The sequence below is a fragment of the Octopus sinensis genome, linkage group LG5, assembly GCF_006345805.1.
Source record: "Octopus sinensis linkage group LG5, ASM634580v1, whole genome shotgun sequence".
Classification (NCBI taxonomy): Eukaryota; Metazoa; Mollusca; class Cephalopoda; order Octopoda; family Octopodidae; genus Octopus; species Octopus sinensis.
The window spans coordinates 87,579,326-87,603,291 of record NC_043001.1 but is presented as its reverse complement, the minus strand read 5'-3'; the positions used below and the strand labels follow the sequence as shown (position 1 = coordinate 87,603,291).

Here is a 23,966-nt window from a genome sequence, read left to right as displayed (position 1 = left end):
TTGCCTTGCATTGCACACACACTGGGCAGCTATTGTACTCTGCTTGGGTTTCATGGGTGTTAACCAATATTCTTTTCATATTGGGCACACAACTAACGGAGACCCTTAGGTTGTGCCTATTGAACAAACGTCCATACCTATGTGTCTGCCATATCTGTATCTATAAATATATATAGCTCTGTATGTGTGTGTATCATTCAAAAGATATGTTACAAACAGTATATTCTATGTTTCAGATAACCAGGTAGAAGGAGAGATGCTGCTGGAATTTACTGATGCCGACCTCAAAGATATCTTTGAAGTGTTCAAGGATAGATTTTTAATTCGGAAATTGCTTCGAGAACTTTATGGTCCAAACAACTCTTCATGCCGTTTAGCAAAGACCATTGCACCTCCAACAGTGAGCAGCTCTGTTGTATCAAATCCCCACTCAGTTCTAGCATCTACATCCTTATCTTCATCACCAATAACTTTGCCATCACAAACATTTGTGACATCAACACCCAAAGCTATAATACCTTTGCCCTCTCCCAAAATCACACCAGAACCCATTCTGACCCAAGTCACACATGTTCTTCCCACTAAAACAGTAAACCTGGAATCTTACAACAAAACATCTCCACTAGTTATTATTTCAAACCAACAGAAAAAACCCAGTCCAAATACCACTATGTCACAACTGACTGATATCCAGAACCCACCACTCCATACTAACAATTTTATTCCAACAGAGCAGCAAGATTCAGAAGTGGGAGTTGTAACTTCATTGCATTCAAACTCACTTTCTGTCAGTAATTTTGTCAATTCTGATACAGCTATTTATTCTTCTCCTAAAACTTCAGACACATCCACTACACTCATACAACAGGGAGAAGTTCAGACACATGTGATAGAAGATGATGATGATGTTGTTGATTATCCTCAGAATGATGTGTATATTGTTGATGGCTGGGGTGCATGCCGAATCAAAGAATTCACTGCTGAAGAGCTACTTCGAAGGAAAGTACGAAGAGGTCGTCCGACTGAAGCTCAGAGACTCGGACGCTCACTTTTGAGAGAGGCTGCTACAACAGCAAAAATATGGCACAGAGCACCTCCTTTGAAGATGATTTCTGCAGAAAAAAAAGAAATTTTCTTTCGCTATATCTGTCGCGCTGCACCACAGTTGAGTCGGCACAAGCAGTTTGTTTGGATTCGACTCGGTGAAGCATTACAGAACCGACGTAAATATCTCAGTGACAAGGAATGTGGTCGTCGACAAATGAAAAGGAAGCATGACCCAAATCTATTTATGTCAACACCTCATTCATTATCATCTAGTCTCTTATTCAACAATACTTACTCAACATCAGTTTCAGCAACATCTACGTCACTCCTTCCAGCAACATCTCTATTAAAAAATGAATTCAATCCTATTGTTATTGATTCTAGTATTGAAACCAACTTAGAGACATTACCAACATCAACTGAACAAACCATTAATTCTATAAGCTCTGTCAATCTTACCACTCTTATTAAAGAAGAAGCAGAATCAGAAGGTATCAAATACTAGACATCAACATAATCTCCATTGATAATTCCGATTCCCTTCTTTGTTTATGTTGTTAAGATCACAGGCTGGTATTGAGAAGTGCAGTATCTGGAAAGTCACAAATTTGCTACACCACTAGCCCTTTATACATTATCGGCTATGGTCTGATTGATCTGGCTATTCCAATGAAAAAAAAAATATGCTACTCCTTCTGCTTTGTGTGTAAACCACCATTGTTAAATGTTCACCCCTCCATGCTTGCATAGGTCAGATGGAATGTTGGGGCAAGTTTTCTATGGTTGGATGCCCTTCCTGTTACTAAGCAAGATAACATTTCCCCTTGGCCAGACATGTTTTTCAAGGAAGACTGGAAATGAACATCACTTGTATATTTGTTTATGATCATTACATGACACCAAGACAAGGGTACACACACAATGGGCTTCTTTCAATTTCCATCTATCAAATGCAATCAAGGCTTTTGTCAGCCTTATTCTACAGTAGAAAACACTTGTCCAAATTGCTTGCAGTGGGACTGAACCTGTGACTACATGGTGGTGAAGCAAACTTCTTAACTACACAGCCATGCCTGCACCTATGTAAGAAAATTTATTAACACCACTGCAGTGAAGTAGCTGTAATTTTAAGGTGCTGGGGTGTTGTTCAGGTGGTCATAAGTTCAACTCTTGCTACAGCCATTGTGTTCTATACAGTGATTATCTCATTCTGATTAGTAGAAGGGAACAGTAAGCCATTTGTAAAGTGACTCACTTCTGTGTCTGAATCCACAATTGTTGACCTTACAGACTCTGCCAGATTGCAGCAATAGATGTTATATATTGTTTACAGCACAAATTGAACATTGGTCCCTTAATACTGTGATTTCTGTCAGTGGGAGCATTTTTTTTTTTCAAAAAGAACTTCTTGTGAATTTTAAAGAATGAAATTAGTTTTTCAAAATAAGATGGAAAAAAGTTTAAATATTAATATATAAATTTTATCTCTTTACCAAAACTTGTTTCTTGCTCAATTTTAATTTGTCTATGATCAAAGATTTGCTTAATTGATAATTTTCATTAACTCAGTTGTTTGGTATGCAAATTACTGCTGTCTAAAACTTTTTGTAGCCCTTTTCCTACATCTAAAATTTTCTAACTATTGAAGTTAGTTTACATTATGTTTTACAAAGTCCAATGCAATCAAAACTTGTCTGTTATTGTTCCCCACTTATGAATATCAAAGTTTCCTAAGTTAACCCTATTGTTACTACATTTCTGTTCAGATACACTGCTTTTGGTTCAATTAATTTTGAAAATAATGAATTTAGTAAAATAACTGTCATTAAGATGGTGTTTGGAACATAACATATTTTGATGGAAGGTTTTTATTTAGATCACCGTTTGTATCATGGAAACAGAGTTTTAGACAGGCTGGTATCAAAAAGGTTAGACGGCGAGCTGGCAGAAACGTTAGCACGCGGGGCGAAATGCATAGCCGTATTTCGTCTGCCATTACGTTCTGAGTTCAAATTCCGCCGAGATCAACTTTGCCTTTTATCCTTTCGAGGTCGATAAATTAAGTACCAGTTATGCACTGAGGTCAATATAATCGACTTAATCCGTTTGTCTGTCCTCTCTATGTTTGGTAAAGAAATAGGTATCAAAAGGGTTAATCCTTTTTTGTTACCATATTTGTAATGAAATATACTGCCTTTATTTCAATTAATTTTGAAAATAAAGAACTTGGCCAAACACTTTATCATTATTTATCTGGTGTTTTGGAATATAAATTAACATGAAATTTTGCTCAAATGGCTTAATTTATATCACTTAGAAACAAGAAGTTAGTTTCATAAAACCAGAGCTTTGGGTAGGTTGATACAATTTTAAAAAAATTTCTTAAAATCCTGTTTCTTTGTAGGTCATATGATTGCCAATGAGGTTTTAGTTTCCTTTCTCCAAACAAGAAGTAAATTTATATTCAGAGATTTTTTTTTTGTTTTGCTTAGTAGTATATTAGCATTTCTTTATCCATATGCATCCCATGTCCACAAGTGCAGTCTTCTTTGTAGCACATCTTGATTCCTCATGCCTAGTTTTTCTCAATGCATTTGCACTATTTCATCCGTATATACTTACATTATACATCAAATGGAGCTTAATTTCTTTCCAGTCTTATGTCCTCTGCATTCAATGCATGTTTCATTCCCATGCAATATCCAATTTTAACCTGTCCTTAACACCAAAGGAAAAGACTACTACCAGCAGCAGTAGATCACCAAACTTTTTACATCATGTTCTTAGATTGGCTTCTATGCTTTCAGAGCAATCATCTCTGCTGTTAATAACGTATCCTAGGTAACAAAAGCTATTGACTTCTAGTGAACCATCCAAACATTTAAGAGTCTATTTCTAATGTACACTTAGTACATACTACTGTATGTACATCATATATGAAGCTTCTTTATCTAAAGTACATGTCAAGGACTACCATACTGTCTTTGGCTGGATTTTTTTCTTCAGAACAGTCCATAACATTGGAGTTAAGTACACTCCAGCCTTGCTGTAAGGTGTTTGGTATCCTGCATTGCATCAATTGCTTTATAGAGTGCACTTGCATTTTATCATGATGCCAACAGCTGAGAGATTAAATTTAATGAAATGCTACCTTGCAAAAGTTCTGTTTTGCTTTGGAAAGCTTAAAGATGTTGGACTAATCTTGTAGTGATTCTTAATTGGTTTGCAAATTGTTTTTGGCCAAGTTGAATGTTGAGAAAAAACTTATCAGCAAATGGTAGAACAATGGATGATTGAGGTTTCACACATTTAGCATAAGTGAGGTCATTATGCTTAAAATAATAATCCCTTCTAGCACAAGACCTGAAATTTTGAGGGGAGGAACTAAGTCAATTTCATCAACCCCAGTGCTCAACTGGTACCTATTTTATTGACGCCAAAATGATGAAAGGCAAAGTCAACATCAGAATTTGAACTCAGATGAAAAGAGGGACAAAATACAGCAAAGCACTAAATTCTGCCAGCTCACATTATTATTAATAATAATTATAATCCTTTCTACTATAGGTACAAGGCCTGAAATTTTGGGGGAAGGATGTAGTTGATTACACCCAGTGCTTGACTGGTACTTATTTCATTGACCCTGAAAGGATGAAAAGCAAAGCTGAGCTCACCAGAAAGTGAACTCTGAACATAAATCCATAGACATCACATGATTTAAAACATGAGATATAAAAAAATAAAGGATTCAGAATGAAAGATGTGTATGATAAAGAAACAACACAGGTGACAAAATCATGTTTTTCCTTCCTTTTCTTTAATTAAAATTCAGGCAGACTCAAAATTTAAATAGAAATTAATTTATTCAGAAAGAAATGTCCATGCTAGTTTTTAAACGAGGGAGAAAATAAAACAAATAAAAATATTAGTAAACATTGTTATATTTCTCTCAACCAAATTTGTGTATGTATGGGTGTCCTTATATATATATATCCACATTATATATATATATTATGCATACACACACAAAGGATTTATTTATATACACATGCACAAGTTTACAAAAATATTCACTTTAAGGTTTATTATTTTTTTGTTGTTATTTTGCTTTGGTTTGCAACTTAATTTAGATGTGGAGACTGATGAGGGTGGATAGACAGCATGGATAGATGGGATAAGAAAAAAAAAAAAAAATGAAGGATTAAGATGATGGTAAGTAGCAAAGACCACATAACATTGGTCATCTCCATTCCAATAAGAATTTTCTGTCTAGCCGTCTGGAATAAGAACTCATCTTTATGAAGAATAAAATAAAACCTAAAATAAATAGATAAATAAAGGAAAATAGGAGATATGGGTGGGTTATGAGTACCTTATAGATGTGAAAAACAGCGAAATCCTTGAACATTCATCTTAACCTCCACCAACCCCCATCCCAGCATTTTTTGCCAAATATAGGACTTTCTAAATAACCAAGTCAATAATCATAATCCTCTTTATCAGAGTTTGTCAAACTAGAAAGAAATGACAAAACTAATTCTGAAATTCAATAGATTTACATATTATGCTTTGTATTGAAGCTTGCTGTGCTTTGGATATTATGATACAGATGGGCGTTCAACATGGCTTTCTCCATCATATATGTATCAATACATATATTTATATATCATTAATCTGAAGTTGAACAGTAAACAGATGTTTGCATTTATAAACAAAGCTAAACTTGCAAGAGTGCAAACATGAGAGAAACCACACCGAAACACAGGCTTCAGTGTAACGATCACTACCTGACGTGTTTCTTCAATGGCACTCCCATCATGCCCAACAGGTAAGATATAAACTGTTCGTGCTAGGGTTCAAAACAGCCTTAAAATTTTACACACCCCAATACCAAGAGAACTAATGTGAGTGGTGGATTCCACGGAGGACATGGAGCTCACATTTTTTCGTCTATCTCAGATATGTACTTATACTTGAATGCTTTGCATTGAGATGTAAACATACACACTGGCAGTGCATATATATATATATATATATATATTGAAGACAAATGTGACAATAGGAGAACACAGTGAAAAATCAGCATAGGAATGGAGAAGTGAGATAGTACAGATGTAGAAAAGATAAAAGACAAGGTGAGAAATGACTAATTGTTAAATAAGCCCAGCCATGTAGTAATGAAGCAATTTAGAAATGAACCATAGTGTCAAACAGAATACACTTGGGTAACACCAAAGAAACCATTAAATCTTTTCACACTACCTTTTCACTTTGGTTTACATTTAAAATGTGTGTATATATATTATATATAAATATATGCACACACACACACTGTCCAAACAATATCCAATGGACTGATAATGAATATTTTTTTTTGTGCTTTTAATAGATTTTTGACAACTCATAAAAATATCATATATTTAATTTATTTTAAATGAGAGGAAAATGAAAACAAATTTATAGTGATTTCTGTGTGTTTCTGGTTGGCAATATAATTGGATTCTAAATGTATTTTAAGGATGAGCACAACCACAATACAACTGTTAATGTAGGTGGCAAGAAAACAGGACGTCTAAATGGTGGGAGGAGAAACGACAATCACATCAGTGGTTGCAGCCGAATGCTACCACAGGATCACTGGACAGTAAAGACAGATATGTAAGGCATGTTCATTAAATTAGCCTCACCGGTGGTAAGTTGAAAGGAACATTTGAAATTATACACCCCGCCACACAAAAATTGAAGAACATTCAGGCAAAATACATAAAAATAAGTCGATTTTAAACATTTTCACAATCCTGAGGAAGATGTTCATCCAGAATCAAATGAGAAATATAAAAACAGGCAGCAACAAGCTGACTAAAACCACATCACAGGAGATGAACAGTAATTTAACCAAGAGCTACCATGTCAGTCCTAACATCTCCGGTATAAAATTCACCATGGTATAATGGAAATTTCCAGAGTTCTTTAAAAATATACATATATATATAACCATAAATCCAGAGGAAATTCAAACAGAAAAATCACTGTACTGATGAATTCGTTATTGAAAGCACAAAGCAATTATTATTCGATTTTAAACTGATTCCTCTCAAACTATTCAAACAGCTCATGTGGACTAGCTGAGTAACGATGATAGAGTAATTAACGAAAGAAATTAGTTTGACAGGAAGCTAACGTGATGCTAAGATGACAAAAACTGAAGTACGAATGATGCAAAAGTATAACCAACAACATAAAACTAGTGTGTAATCTCACCGGACCTTAACCATGATGCAAATTTCAGCGGATTATAAAAAAAGTTAAGATGAAACTAAGTTACATGCCATAGCAACACAACCAACAACCACAATTTCATAACCAGATTCTGTAATAAATAAAAATAAATTCAGTTTTGGATGGAGGGAGAACTATTAGGAGGCTCACTTCAAAATATTGCTACAATGCTGTGTGGAGCACATAATCAGTCTCAATATTATTTAACAAGCTGTATCTTATGAGGTACTCAGCAAGATGAAGCAGAAAGATGAGAGCCAGGGAAAGGAGAAAGGAATGAACAAAACAAAACCTACAATTTGAAAGTAAAAAAAACAACAAAAACCTATTTAATAATTGGAAATATAAATCATTGAACCATGGTAACTTAAACGTTACATGCTGTTGATACCACCACCACTGTCAACTTCTAGAAATTGAAAGCAGGCCTTGTGTTGAGTGAGCCCTGCTATGAAGATAAGCGAGATCAATTCTCCTAACTGGAAACAGGTGGATGATAATCAGGCTCAGTAACAACTCACAGTGACAGATCTCTTGTCACGATTCTTAGCACGAGCTTTGGTACGTTTTTTCTCCACCGATATATTGTAGTAGTTCTGAAATATATAAAAAAAAATATTTGTTAGAGTGTGGGGAAAAACATTTAAGTTGATGGATTAGTTTATTATAATCTACTGTCAAGCAAAAAGTGCTCTTAACTCTTTTGTTACCAAATTCTGTTGAAATAGACTTCATATCAATTATTTGAAAATTTTAAAAATAATTTTGTGGTTAAGTTGGTGTTTGGAATGTAAATTAACATGAAACTTTGATGGACGGTTTGTATCAGAGCCAGAGGCAGTCTCAAATGAGTTGGTATCAGAAGGGTTAAAGACAAGCTATGCTCAGATATAACAACTATACAATATGTATAATATCATGGATAAACCAGCAGATCAAAAGTCTTAGTATGATTTTAAATATCTTCTCTGTGCAAGAATACAAACAACTTTTTGTGTGCATGCACCATTTTTATAGTCTACACACAAAGTTGTGGATTTTTCTGTCATTTGAGTTTACTTTTTCAAAGGCAGTGTAGGCAGGGGTATAGCTAGGGTGGGGCAAGCAGGGCACCACTTTGAGTGGGGCGCAATTTTTCTGATTCAGCCATTTCTATGTGAGTTACCACATTTTGTTGTGGGAAGGACAATTCTGATGCTTGCCCTAGGTGCCATCTACCCTAGCTACACCCCTTGGTGTAGGCGATAGTCTAGTCATCCATATAGTTAACCAAGTGATACATGAAGGAGTCATATCCAATGACTGGTATAGAATACCACAGTCAACTGCTACTAAAGTAAAGGTGAAGCATTAGATAGAAACAATTACAGAGGTATCAGATTGTTAGATCGGGTGATGAAAGTCACAGAGAAGGTCATAGCCTAACTAATTAGGGAGAGAATTAGTTTAGATAAGATGTAATTTGGGTTTGTGCCAGGGAGAAGCACTACTGATGCTATATTTCTAGTAAGACAGCTGCAGGAGAAATTCCTAGCCAAAGATCAACCTTTGTACTTGGCTTTTGTTGACATAGAGAAAGGCTTTGACAGGGTCTCCCAATCCCTTATCCGGTGGTCGATGCTGAGATTAGGGATAGATGAGTAGTTGGTGAGAGCTGTACAAGACATGTACAAGGATGCTGTCAGTAAGGTGAGGGTTGACAACGAGTACAGTAGAGAATTCAAAAAATGGGGGTTCACTAATGATCAGTCCTCAGCCCCCTCTTGTTCATCATAGTCCTCCAGGCAATAACAGAGAAATTCAAGACAGGGTACCTCTGTGATGACCTTGCTCTAATAGCTGAGTCACTATCAGAACTAGAGATAAAGTTTCAAATGTGGAAGCAAGGTCAAGAATCGAATGGCCTTAGAGTCAATCTAGTAAAAACCAAAGTCTTAGTAAGTAGGAAGGCAGACAAATCACAAATCCCTTCAGGTAGATGGCCCTGCTCGATCTATAGAAAAGGCATGAATACAGTATAAGCTATGGATACATAAGTGCAGCAATATCAAATGAAGGTTAACTAGGATGATAGTTTTTGTGTGCGACAGATGCACAGGTGCAATAAGCACTGAAGACGTATAGAAAACAAATTTCATCACATGCCAGGGGAAAAAACTAAAAGTAGTTGATGGATTCTGTTACCTAGGTAACCAACTCAGCAGCGGGTCTGGGTGCTCTGAAAGCATAGCTGATAGGATACGAATAGCCTAGACAAAGTCCAGAGAGCTCCTACCTCTACTGGTAACAAAGGGCCTCTCGCTCAGAGTGAAAGGTAGACTGTATGATGCCTGTGTGCAAACAGCCATGCTATACAGCAGTGAAACATGGGCTGTGACTGCTGAGGACATGCATAAGCTTGAAAGAAATGAAGCTAGTATGCTCTACTGGATGTGTAATATCAGTGTGCATACACGACAGTGTAAGGACACTGAGACAAAAGTTGGACATAAGAAGCTTCAGATGTCATATGCAAGAGACAACTACACTGGTATGGTCATGTGTTGTGTATGGATAAGGACAGCTGTGTGAAAAAGTGTCACATCCTAACAGTGGAGGGAACTTGTGGAAGTGTTAGACTCAGGAAGACACATGATGAGGTGATAAAGCACAACTTTTGAATATTGGGCCTCACAGAGGTGATTACAAGCGATTGAGACCTTTGGAGATATGCTGTGCTTGAGAAGACCCAGCAAGCCAAGTGAGATTGTAACTGTGGCCAATGCCAGTGTCACCTAACTGGCCCATTTAAAAGCAGCCTTCAATTGTTGGGCAATATGCCGTGCTTGTGAAAACCTGTCGAACCAAGAGAAACCGTAGTTGTGGCCAATGCCAGTGCCGCCTGACTGCACCCATGCAGGTGGCATGTAAAAACCATCATTCAAGTGTGACTGATGCCAGTGCTGCCTGACTGGCAGCACTCTCAGTGATTGGTGTTAGGAAGGGCATCCAGCTGTAGAAACTCTGCCAAATCAGATTGGAGCCTGGTGCAGCCTCCTGGCCTGCCAGTCCTCGGTCAAACCGTCCAACCCATGCCAGCATAGAAAGGAGATGTTAAACGACGATGATAATACATACATAAGCATATCTATGTCCATAAATATATTTACATAGAAACACACACACTTTGAGATGCTTAATGCATCAAGCTCTTCAGATACTACATTGCCAACACTATCCAACCACTCACATGGAGACTTTGAAATAGAATATAGATAGACTGAGAGGGAATGCCATAAATAACAACTGATATACCAAGATGAAGAGAATGTAGAGATAGTGAGTGTGATTCAACACAGATAGAGAACTCTATATCACCACTTGACCTGCAAGGCAGTGTGCTTATCTATATATATAAAAGTGAGGTTGTGTGCTGTCTGTCTCCTGCGATTTAGATTCCTAACTACTCCCACATTTTGCAGTGCAGTTTAACCAAAACCGGATATCTTATAGCCATGATTCACCTCGAGCCCTTCTGGGTATTAGCGTGCGTCTACGATGAGTCTAAGATTAAAAAAAAAATTTACCATCAATTTTTCCCATTTTTAATGCATTTTTGGCATATATAAGGGAAGTAACTCTCTAAAAATTTATTATTAAATCTCAGAACGTAAAAAGCTACAGTAACACCCCCACCTTTGTGGTTAACCATATTGAGATGGCTATTATACTTTACATCTCTAAAAATGCTTATATAGTTATTTCCCTTACAAACCCGAGCAATGCCGGGCGATACTGCTAGTATTTATTAAAAGAGATCCATTTCTGACCTTATAGATTGTCTTTCCTTTTTTGTATATCAGTGACTAGTGTCCAATGTGTGGGTGAAATTTGACTGCTATTCCTAACAGGTTGAGCAACAATTTTTGCATACATATCCAGGGGTTGTTTCAAGTGTATTGATATCAAAAACATAAATGTAAACTTAAGTAAATATTGGTCTCATCACACAATCACCTTACCTGCTGTCATGAAGTCTCATTATATGTAGAATTTACGATTAATTTGAATTCCTGACACTTGTCTGAATTCAATACCTTCAGCAACAGGTGAACATACTATGTGCAACAAGGAAACAAAGTAAGTAACTTTAAAACAATTTCATCATCTCCAATATATGCATCATTTCATATTTGATGGGATTATTGAAAGTGCACACCAGAATTACATATAACACATCACCAGTGACTGGGTGTGAACCATACAGAAAGCCAATAAATTTGAATTAATTAAAATTACATCTTTAATGATGAGAACTACCATTTTTCAAAAGGACTAACTGCTATAAAACAGCCATCACCCACCTAAAAGGCAACATCAAAATTCTATTTATAAATAGAACTTAGTGGAGAATTAGATCTTTAGCAGTACAGTGACAACTCTGGCAATGGTTTGGTTATATTAAACTTCATGCCATCAAGTCAAATAACCATCATTAGAAGAATGTCAATTAGGGTCAGAAGAGGTTCCTTTCAAAGTTGATTAGGATGGGTGCATAGAGGTTGAGTACTATGGTATTCTCCCATTAGCTTCTTAAGGCCACCAGGTTGTTTGAAAGTTAATACTACAAGAAAATGGAGTATTTCTTAATTAAGCATATTTACAGGAACATGGCTTTTGAATCTCAGCCTACTAGACGAAAACTTGTCTAGCAATGAAACAACCAACACCATCACCTCAATGACAAACTGCATCCTTCCTGTCTTCTCTTTCATTACATAAATAATTATTCCCTCTTTTCTGAACCAACAAGATGAGTACCACTGTTATTTTTTCTACTGTGACTCCTTCACCAAAACTCTTCCACTAATCTTTCTTTTTCAGAACTGCAACAATTGTTCAGTTTTTCTACAGATATTGACCAACAGAAACTCAAGTAGAACAACCTCAATAGTGTGAATTTGCTATGTCATACATACAAATATTTCAAAAGAGATTATCACATAAGTGATAGGTATAACACAGCCACCCGGAGCTTAAATATCTAGTCCAGATTTTAGCAGCAGACACTGACTTGCAGTTATTCAGGTTGGATATCAACTGCAACAAACTTGTATTAAGAAACAAAAGCCACAAGACAGTAATTAGTTAAATGTACAAATCTTGCAGCCAGGTGCACAACATTTAATAAACTTACCCGTTCTCCCTTCGTCATTTTCTTTGGTCTATGATTGAAGCCATCTAGTTCAAGTAAAGGAGCACCAAGGTCAAAGACATCCCTCAACAAATAGTTGGCCTGAAAGAAGAGACAAATTATGAAATAAAAAAACAAGCAAACAAAAGATCTTTATAATTGGTGGAAACAGTTGACACTTAACTTAGAGCAGAATTTTCTTTATACAAAGAAAATCGACAAATGAATAAATGAACAAAATCAAAAATATTATAAACATCAAGGCAGAAGTATTAATTATAAATAAAATCATTAACCCATACATTGCTAGCGTTCGAAGACTATACTTCAATAAAGGACTCAATACATTAGAAATGTGTAATGTTTATTCTTTTAACAATGTAAAATGTTTCATTGTATATTCCATCTCAACTCAACTTATTTAAGCTTTGCACACGTTAGATGAGATTGAACAATTTTACTTCGTAAGGAGAGATAACTCCTTAGTAGTAAAGGCAAGTTAAGTTAAACCCAGGCATTCGGTAAATAAAGGAAAATAGAACGAGTAACCACACTGGATGAGGCAGATATATTTGACTAAGGTTTTGAACCCCCAACATAGATATGGTAAAACGACTGAAATCAGTGAAAAAATTAAAAGTATTCATATACAATGCATACACTTAAATACACACGTGAGGTAGTAAAGTAGGAATTACATTGTGAAAATGAGGTGAAGGGCTTAAAATTGTTGAATTTACCTGAAAATGTTGAGGAGTACCTGACCCAAGAACTTGACAGAAGCTATCGTACTGTTTCTTCCTCGCCCAGCTGTCTAGGTAAAGGCACTCTGGTCCAAATTTGATCATGTCAGCAGGACTCTCCAAATCCTACAAGAATAGATACACAAACATACATATTAAAACATTACAATAGGGACATCAAACTTGAGATTAGAGGATGTCTAGTGATAATACAGTTATCTCTATATATATAAACGGCAAAATTTCGGTCTGTGTGTGTGCGTGTCCTTAATACAAATTCACAATTTTTCAGTTAGAGGGCTCATACTTTCTATGGTCATTCAAAACCGTCCAAGGGTGGTCGTGCACATCTTTACATTTCCTCAGTCGCCTCGCAAAGCCATTAAAAAAATCAATAGACGTGATATTTTTGTGAATTTTCTATCCAAAACCCTATCAAAATGCCCAAAACTTGATAAGCCAATTGAATGCCAGCCAGCTGTATGTGATTGGTCGGAGATATGGACAGTACTCGCGTGTATGTGCGCACGCACGCAGCTGTATATGCATGCACTAGCACTATGACCCGGCATTGCTGGGTTATAGTGCTAGTGTGTATATATATATCTCTTATTATAAAAGGCAGATTTTATCTGCCTCCCTTTGTCACTTATAGAAATCTACAATATAGGATTTCTTCAATTACAATTTACCTAGCATTTTTAAGAGTAGAATGCATCGGATCATGCCAGGTCCAGTTTTTAAAATTTAAACTCCAATTAAGCAAAATTTACAGAAAACTCACATTCTGGTGTGTATGTCAAATGCTTTTCTTAGTCTGGTTTACAGCACACGCAAACGCACACACACACAGAGTGTGCAACGAATAAAGTGAAACTAATTCACTGTGTCTTTGTTGACAGGTAGACAATAGAATGCGATGGCGATGTAATATTTGTTTCTGTCTATCACGCTGATAGATACATGAGTAAAATGTATGGCAAGCTAAGAGATAAGAGTGAGTGAAAATGTTCTTGGAAGAGAGTAAATAGCGACAGAGTGATTTGAGGAAGACTAAACTATGGCAAGCTAAGAGATAAGAGTGAGTGAAAATGTTCTTGGAAGAGAGTAAATAGCGACAGAGTGATTTGAGGAAGACTAAACTGAAAGTATGAAACAGTGTTTATGTATAAACAGATGACACTTATATATAGTTATTAATAAATGTATGCATCCGTTTAACCCTTTCATTACCAAACCGCCCGAATTTACCTATTCATATTTAAATGAGAATATCAGAGTAAATCTCTTTAGTATATTCGTGAAAACACGTATTATACTTCGTAAACACTTCAAATACAGTTTTGTACAAAAATCGAAGTGTAATTTTAATTCCGTGAATTATGGGAGATTTTTTTCCGAAATTTGTTCCTATTGTGTTTTCAAAATTTGTAATTCTGACAAAAAATGGATACGAATTTCATTATATCAAGCAGCGATTCAGAATTCAAAGGATTTTCTACTGAAGACCTTCATAAATCTAACTCTATGACTGAAAAAAAAAAGCATCTTTATATAAGAGTGAAGTTGTGTCTGTCTCCTACGATTTAGATTCGTAACTACTCCCACATTTTGCGGTGCAGTTTAACCAAAAGCGGGTATCTTATAGTCGTGATTCATATCGAGCCCTTCTGGGTATTAGCGCGCGTCTACGATTTAAAAAAAATTTACCATCATATTTTTCCATTTTAATGCATTTTTTTGCTTTTATATAAGGGAAGTAACTCTCTAAAAATACCTACGATGTGTCAACAATTAAAAAAAAAAATTTACCTTAATTTTTTTCCAATTTTTAATGCATTTTTTTGCTATTTTTTGGCTATAACTCTCTAAAAATGCTTATATAGTTATTTCCCTTACAACCCGAGCAACGCCGGGCGATACTGCTAGTATATATATATATATATATAATCACATCACTGAAATAATGGGTACATCAGTTGATACCTAAAACACAAGTGTGTATAAATGAACAGGGCTAAAACATGCAGGAGATCAAATGGCACAACAAAAGCACAGGATACATCAGTCATACTCAATGACTGGCGTAGCAGCACCATAGTCAACTGCTACAAAGGTAAAGGTGATGCATTAGATACAAATAATTACAGAGGTATCAAGCTCTTGGATCAGGTAATGAAATTCATGGAGGTCTAGATGAGATGCAGTTTAGGTTTGTGCCAGGGAAAAGCACAACTGATGTTATATTTCTGTTAACACAGATGCAGGAGAAATACCTAGCCAAAGATAAACCCCTGTACCTGGCTTTTGTTGACATGGAGAAAATCTTTAACAGGGTCCCCCGATCCCTTATCTGGTGGTCAATGAGGAAACTAGGGCTAGATGAATGGTTACTGAGAGCTGTGCAAGCCATGTACAGGCATGCTGTCAGTAACGTGAGGTTTGGTAACAAGTAGTGAAGAATTCCATGTAGAGGTAGGGGTCCACCAAGGTCCAGTCCTCAGCCCCCTCCTAATTATCATAGTCCTCCTGGCAATAACAGAGGGATTCAAGACAGGATGCCCCTGGGAACTCCTCTATGCTGATGACCTTGCTCTTATTGCTGAGTTACTATCAGAACTAGAGAGAAGTTTCAGGTGTGGAAGCAAGGATTAGAATTGAAGGGCCTTAGAGTCAACCTAGGTAAAACCAAAGTCTTAATAAGTAGGAAGGCAGACAAACCACAATCAGGTAGATGGCCCTACTCGATCTGTAGAAAAGGTGTAGGTAGAAACTCTATAAGATGTACCCAGTGCAAGTTATGGACACATAAGAGTTGCAAGCAATATCAAAGGAATGCTAACTGGGAAGATAGGAGCAATAAACACTGGAAATGTGCAGAGAACAACTTCTGTCACATTCCAGGGAAAAAACTAGAAGTAGTTGACAGCTTCCGTTACCTGGGTGACAAAGTCAGTAGAGGGCGTGGATGCTCCGAAAGTGTAGCTGCTGGGCAAAGTTCAGAGAGCTCCTACCTCTGCTGGTAACAAAAGGCTTCTTGCTCAGAGTAAAAGATAAACTGTATGACGCATGTATATGAACAGCGATGCTACATGGTAGTGAAACATGGGCTGTGACTGCTGAGGACATATGTAAACTTGCAAGGAATGAAGCCAGTATGCTCCGCTGGATGTGTAATGTCAGTGTGCATACACGACAGTGTAAGCCCCTTGAGAGAAAAGTTGGACTTAAGAAGCATCAGATGTGGTGTGCAAGTGAGATGACTGCGCTGTATGGTCATGTGGTGTGAATGGGTGAGGACAACTGTGTGAAAAAGTGTCACACCCTAGCAGTTGAGGGAATCTGTGGATGAGGTGGTGATGCATGACCTTCGAACATTGGGCCTCGCTGAGGCAATGACTAGTGACCGAGACCATTGGAAATATGCTGTGCTTGAGAAGACCAAGCAAGCCAAGTGAGACCATAACCTGTGGCCATGCCAGCTGTGTAACAAGCCTACTTCATCATCATCATCATCGTTTAACGTCCTTTTTCCATGCTAATGTGTACCTTTCTTTCATTGGACACTAAACTTTGCTTGAGAAGAACTGTTGAGGCAAGTGAAATCACAATCAAAATCGCTGACATGGCCGATGACAGCACTGCCTGACTGGCACCCATGCCAGTGGAATGTTAAAGCACCATCCGAGTGAGGTCGTTGCCAGTGCCGCTGGACTGGCTCCTGTGCAGGTGGCACATAAAAAACACCATTTGAGCGTGGCCGTCGCTAGTACCGCTTGACTGGCCCTTGTGCCGGTGGCACATAAAAAGCACCCACTACACTCTCAGAGTGGTTGGCGATAAGAAAGGCATCCAGCTGTAGAAACTCTGCCAGATCAAAATTGGAGCCTGGTGCAGCCATCTGACTCGCCAGTCCTCAGTCAAACCGTCCAACCCATGCCAGCATGGTAAGCGGACGTTAAACGATGATGATGATGATGACATTAAACAATGATGGTGTTGAGAGGCTAAAGCAAAGTTAAGGTGATGCAAGCTGTAAAAAACGAGAAAAACTATGTATAAAAGGAAAGCCATCACCAGTCCTACTCATATGCTGTGTACAAGAAAGAAGACAGCACTGCTATGGAGATGTATTGCATATAGATGATGATGATGGCAGCTGGGTAAAGAAGTGCCAAGAGATTCAAATGGGAGATGTGGGAGAGAATGACTAAGAAAGACATGGCAGAAGTGGTGAAAGCTAATCTTAGGATGCCAAATTTCACAAAAGAGATGACAATAGAATGCAAAAAGTTATATTGTAATGAACAGTAATAACAATACTAACCTCTATAAACTTCAATATCCCTCTGAAGGTAGATCTTTGCTGCCGCCGATCCTTTTTGGCACGATGTTTACTGCCATCAGTAGCCAGCTGTTTTAACATCTCACATAAACTTACAATATCATCACCTTCAAAATCCTAATGAGACACACACACAAAAAAAGTGGATTAGTAATAATTATACAAAAAAAAAAAAAAGGATTTTAATAATCTCTAAAGTAGGTCTGAAACTACAAATTTTAGAGAAGTGACAAAGGAGTTTAGTAGAGTGACTGGTACTTATTTCATTGGGAACAGAAGAATGAATGACCAAGCTGACAGCAATGTTTGAACTCAGCATTAAGCAAGATATTTAGATGAGTACTCAACTATCTTTAAAGATTTCTTACATTTTCACATTTTATAGAGGAGGGGTATATTGTTTGTACTTATTTTATTAGCTTTAGGATAAAAAGCAAGACTTTAATGTTAAATCAGAAAGAAACTGATATACTGACAGCTACTCTTCCAAGGTTGTTAAAAGATGCATCAATGAAGTATAAGGTTGATCTAGTAAAGTACATCCACCCCTAAAAGCATGTGGTTTTATCCTCATGTTAGAAATCATTTTCATTAATATTTAAAGTAGTGGCTTGAAAATGTATGTTGTTCATGGTTTTCTTATCATTAAAGGAATATTAAACAAAATAATTTTTACTTCAATTGACTGTCAAAAGCTAGCCTGTAGATTTCTTTGTAATTACAAGGATTTCTTAGATTATAACAAAGGGTGGAGTATAGATGAAAAACCAAACACTTGTACAGGACTTGTACTTAGATCTTCAATTGCAGAACAATGATATGCAAAGTTGACTAAAGGATTAAAACTGCTAATATAGAGAAGCAAAACTAAATGTTGTACAGATAATATTTCATTTTTACATTTATATGATTTGTTGAAAACAAAGGAAGGAACTCTATCTCCTGAATAGATGACTTCAGCAGATTATAGGAACTTATTTAACTGACCAAACCAAGACTTAAAGTCTGAACACAGGTTAGATATGGAAAGGCAGTTAGTTCAATGTAGCAGTTAGGGAAATAGTGAGAGGGAAAAAGAGAGATAAAGGGCAAGTATATTTACCTGGTCAATACCTCGCTGTAATTCATACATCAGTGCAATAGTTTCTCCTGCCACAATTCTTAGTTCCACATCTGGACTCTCTAACATACTTATTACATTACCCAAATGGCTGCAAAAAAAAAAAAATTTTTAATAATAGTTTGTGTGTACACACCCGAATTCTGTTTGCCATGTACAAGATGATCTAACTTTAAAATTCCAGAAATATAATTTTACAGTCAACAACATAAAAATATACATATTAAAAATTAAAAAAAACAAAACTAAACTTAACTTTTTCAGATGGGACTCTTACAACTGTTGTGATATCATCATCAGTATCTAGACAGTTAGACAAGGTCTGACAAGTTAAAGGATTGTGGGTCATGTACCAATGTCTTCTTTGTGATGGGTTCCATGGATGGATGCTTTTCCTAATGCCAACAACGAATATGATGGCTAAAAGGTTCACCATCACATGCTACATCAAAGATTTGGAGGGAACTAGATCATACAGCAAACTGTTTTCTTGCTTCATGAAAAATCAATAAGCACAAGTTTGGCCATATAATTAAGAAGTTTGCTTCGTAACCGCGTGATTTTGGGTTTGATTTCACAGCATGGCACCTGAAGAAATATCTTCTATTAAAGCCTCAGACTGACCATTGCCTTGTGATTGAAATTTAGTAAATTTGCTGTTTTTCAATGTTAGCATGGCTTAAACGTATATATTATTGAGACAGTGTTTTACAGCTGGATGTCTCACCTGTCAGTAACCGTTACCTGTTTTTCAGATAAAGGTCATATTTAACATCTTCAAAAGTACACAGCAAGAGAACATTTTGTTGACAGAGAAGTGACAACACTGCTCATAGCTTGCAACTTCCACAGAACACAAACGTAAACACAATTGGTTTCATTCAGTTTCCTTCTATCAAGGCTTTGGTCAACCTTAGGTTATAGTAGAAAATCGAGGGTGTTGCACAGTGGGACTCAACCTGAAAGCATGTAGTTGCAAAGCTAACTTCTTAACCAAACAACACAGCCATGCCACATACACACATGTAATTTGAAAATTGCATTTTGCCATTCAACAATCATTCTTATCAACTGCAACAAAAATATGTTTCTAATGCTAATTAAGATAGAGAGATTAGATGAGAGTTGTTTGAAAACAGAGTGATTCAGCAGATCTACCAGAAAACGTATGTTGCTACAAGTCACAAAAGAGACATGAGGAGCCAAACACAGTAAACAGGTAAGTCATGTTAAAGTTGCTTCTCGTTTTTTACTCCTCTTGTTCTACATGTTCACAGAAAATCTTTTGTTGTATTTTAGACCTCATTGCTTTAATGTCCACTTTTCCATGCTTGAATAGGTCAGAATTTGCTGAGGCCAATTTTCTACAAATAGGTGCCCTTCCTGTCACCAAACTTCACTAATTTCCAAGCAAAGTAATATTTTCCCATGGCCAGATACGTTTTTCACAAAAGACTAGAAACAAATGACACTCATTTACAACCATCAAGCTACATCTAAACAAAGACACATACAACAGACTTCTTGAAGCTTCTGTCTACCAAATTCATTCACAACAATATGGTTGGCTCCAAGCTACATTAGAAGATACCTGCCCAAGGTGCCATACAATGGGATTGAATCTGAAACAACATGGATAGGAAGCAATTTTTTCATCCATACATCTATGCCTGTCCTGATGTGCAGGACATATGTTATTATGACAAACAGCACATCAAACATTATAAGAAGAATCCACAATTTTAACTTCTAATTTGGTGTTCATACAATCAGCTTACTCTCTAATTCTGACTGATCAAATGAAATAAATTGGCATTTCAAGTTGACCAACCTATCTTTAAGTGTGGTGTCCCAAAATCATGGGACTCCAACAGTGAGGAAATGTGTGAGTGAACATGCACATGTGATTTTGTAAATAGTTATAAGACAAACCTGTCAACCATTTCTGCTATGTAGCTGTTGGGTGCAATTGATAGTAGTAAAGTCCAAGCTGACAAAGCACTAGAATAGAGACTAGAGAAAGGATCATTTTGGTTGGTGTTGGCCTTCTGGTTCTTCAGGTAAGATTCTTTGAATACTTGCTCCAGTGAACCCATGATTTTACGCATCATCTGAAATAAATGGATAATTTTATTAAAATATTAAATCAAATACAGACGTTTGGTAAAATAGTACAGTCATCATAATCATCATCAATTATGAACTTGCGCATTCCAGCTAATATGAATCAAAAGACAATTAAAACAGACAAGGAATATAATGTTGATTTCAAATTTTGGCACAAGGCCAGCAATTTCGAGGGACGGGGCTAAGTTGATCACATTGACCCCAGTGTTCAACTGATACTTAATTTATCAACCTTGAAAAGATGAAAGGCAAAGTCAACCTTGGTGGATTTTGAACTCAGAATGTAAAGACAGACAAAATAGTGATAAGCATTTTGCCTGGCATGAAAATGCTTCTGCCAGCTCACTGCCTTTCCAAGGTGTATAATATTAAAACTAGAAAATTGCTTCTTTGTAGATGAAGGATAAATTTGTTTGTTCCAAATATAGCAAGGGCTGATATTCTACAATAGATATATATTAGTATCGCCACTTTTATATCTGCCCTTTTTCCATGCTAGCATTGATGAGACAAAAATTCTTGAGACAGTACTCTACAGCTGGATACTCTTCCTGATGCCAACCCTTGTTTTTAAGTACATAACTTATTCTCCTGGTCTTAATAATTATAACAATAAAGGTGCAGGCATGCCTGTGTGATTAAGCAGTTTGCTTCTCAACTACACAGTTTTGGGTGCATTTCCAATGCATGGCAATTTGTATAAGTGTCACCTACTATACACACAGACCAACTAAAGACTTGTGAGTGAATTTGTAGATGCAAGCTGAAAGAAACTCATTGTATTTGTCTTTGTTTCAACATCACGTTAGTTGTAAAGGAGCATCACTGTCATATAAATAGTGCTGTTTGTTTCCAATATTCAGTGAAAATCTCTGGCTTTACAGAAATATCACCTTGAAAGGACACATGTAATGGTTGGCAACAGGAAGGGCATCCAGCCATAGTATTCTCACCCCAATGAATAATTCCGTCTGACTCATGCAAGCATAATGATGATGACAACCTATAAAATATTTACTCCTTGTAGGCCTCATGACAAAATACGTAGGTAACCACCAAAATTTTGTGATCTGATAATGATTGTGCTACTGCTTATAAAGATATGTTGGTTTAGATATTTAGTTGCTTTGTATTACACTTGGAGTTCTATTTTACTGTAGACGACCTACACATTGCACTTCTGATTTCAGTAGGAAATTAAAGAGAATAAATTTAAGTAAACAGATAGATTAACATCATGCTGTAAATATCTGTGTTTCCAAGATAGCAAAAATTAGGTTGAGATAAAACAATTCTTTTTAATTGTTATTTGTCCAACAGCTTTTCCAGTGATGAAAACATCATTGACCAGGCAATGCAAATGGAAAAGAAATGAAGTAAAAACTGTTTGACCCTTTAGCATTTAAGCTGGCCGTATCCAGCTGAAACATTTGACCTGTTTTATGTTCAAATTGACCAGATATAACCTCTCACACCTATTCTACAACATCATTCTAAAAATATACAATTGCATCAACAAAATCTTAAACTTACAAGGTAATACATGATTAATTCAAAATAATGTTTATAAATAAGCATCACACTTAACAAAATAAGTTGAATGCTAAAGGGTTAAAACAAGATAAGCAAAAATGAGCTACTTTCCAAGTAAATTTATATGTAGATTGTTTTTATATCATCCATAGTTGTTGTATATAGGAATTAAATTTTTAGTTAATTATTCATTTTTGGGGAGAGCGGGGCATGACTTTATGGTTAGACTCATGATCATAAGATTGTAGTTTTGATTCCTGGACTGGATGATGTGTTGTGTTCTTGAGCAAAACACTTCATTTCATGTTGCCCCAGTCCACTCAGCAGGTAAAAATGATTAATCCTGTAACAGATCAGTGTCCTATCAAGAGAGGAAAATATATAGGCCAGAGAAACTGGCCCTAAACTCCTTATTGAGAAATGTGGACTAATCTTTATGTATTATTTTATACTGTTGATTTTTACATTATTTCATTGCAATTTTTCTCTTGTTGCATTGTATTTTAATTAAAATTTTATATCATGATAAAAAAAAAAAAAAATCACTGTAGACATTGAAATGGCTGTGTGGTTAAGAAGCTTATTTTGCAATCACATGGTTTTGGGATTCAGTCCCACTGTGCAGCATCTTGGGTAAGTGTCTTCTACTATAGTTTCAAGCCAACCAATGCTTTATGAGTGGATTTGATAGATGGAATTGTGGAAGACTGTCATATATATGTGCGTGTGTATGTGTCTTTGTACTTACCCACCCCAATAGAGACCAACAGAATAAAGACCCAATTTGAAAAAATAAATACTAGGATTAATTTGCTTGACTAGGTCTTCATGGTTGTACCCCAGCAAGGCTGCAGTCCAAGGACTGAACTCAATAAAAGATAAAGTACAGGATGGCCCAGAGCAAATTCTGTAGTTTTAATATAAGCATCAAATTCTCCATACTTTTACAATCCAGTCTTTCCCACTGTTCTTTGATTATGGAAAACAAAACAAAACACAGCAATGTTATCACTACTTTAAATACAGCACTTCCTCTGTTATGTCTCAATGCTGTGCAGCTCATGTTTGATAGACATAACTCTCTAAAGGGCACTGAAACTAGTTCCAATTTTCCATGCTTTACTTTTTTATAACTAGACATTATAAGTATCATCACAAGCTGTTATATTACCCAGCATGCACACTCACACACACACACACATATATTTCTGTGTATATAAACAATGGCAGCAGCCTTGTTTATATACAGAGTGGTACCTAACTGATTATAATATTGCACACATAATTATATGGGTATGCAAATCGTAGTACTATGCACTCACAATATCGTGTGGTACCTACTTACAGCTAGGAGGACTGGACTGTTGATTGTCATACGTTTTGGTTGTGGATACAGTCAAATAGTAGAGACAGGATTTGTCCTCAATCCTTGCGGACAGTTACCCAATACCCTGGCTCGAGCCACCTGTGTCTGCCTGTGAAAGAAACGTAGAGTAAATAAAACAAAAAGTCCTTACCAACACATCACGGCAAGCGACAAAGCTACATATGGATAAAGTATCGGCACACTGCAGAGAGAAACGAAATTGAAGAGTATTA

The 23,966-nt window shown here is 36.4% G+C and overlaps 2 protein-coding genes across 3 annotated transcripts in view; one reads left to right on the top strand and one right to left on the bottom strand.

Moving 5' to 3' along the window:
- Positions 1-1,764, top strand: part of LOC115212324 — a 17,322-nt gene extending 15,558 nt beyond the window's left edge. Inside the window, exon 2 of the mRNA XM_029781188.2 lies at positions 237-1,764. Coding sequence (XP_029637048.1) covers positions 237-1,552 — 1,316 coding nt within the window. The 3' untranslated portion in view covers positions 1,553-1,764. The remainder of the gene's footprint in view (positions 1-236) is intronic.
- Positions 1,765-5,046: 3,282 nt separating this feature from the next.
- LOC115211781 (interferon-related developmental regulator 1) overlaps positions 5,047-23,966 on the bottom strand; it is a 48,437-nt gene continuing 29,517 nt past the window's right edge. For both annotated transcript variants that reach the window (XM_036502869.1, XM_029780459.2), the window contains exons 6-12: positions 23,885-23,935; positions 20,640-20,818; positions 18,690-18,798; positions 17,570-17,704; positions 13,240-13,368; positions 12,503-12,601; positions 5,047-7,922 (exon numbers count right to left, since the gene is read on the bottom strand). In XM_036502869.1, coding sequence (XP_036358762.1) covers positions 7,833-7,922; positions 12,503-12,601; positions 13,240-13,368; positions 17,570-17,704; positions 18,690-18,798; positions 20,640-20,818; positions 23,885-23,935 — 792 coding nt within the window. In that variant the 3' untranslated portion in view covers positions 5,047-7,832. The remainder of the gene's footprint in view (positions 7,923-12,502; positions 12,602-13,239; positions 13,369-17,569; positions 17,705-18,689; positions 18,799-20,639; positions 20,819-23,884; positions 23,936-23,966) is intronic.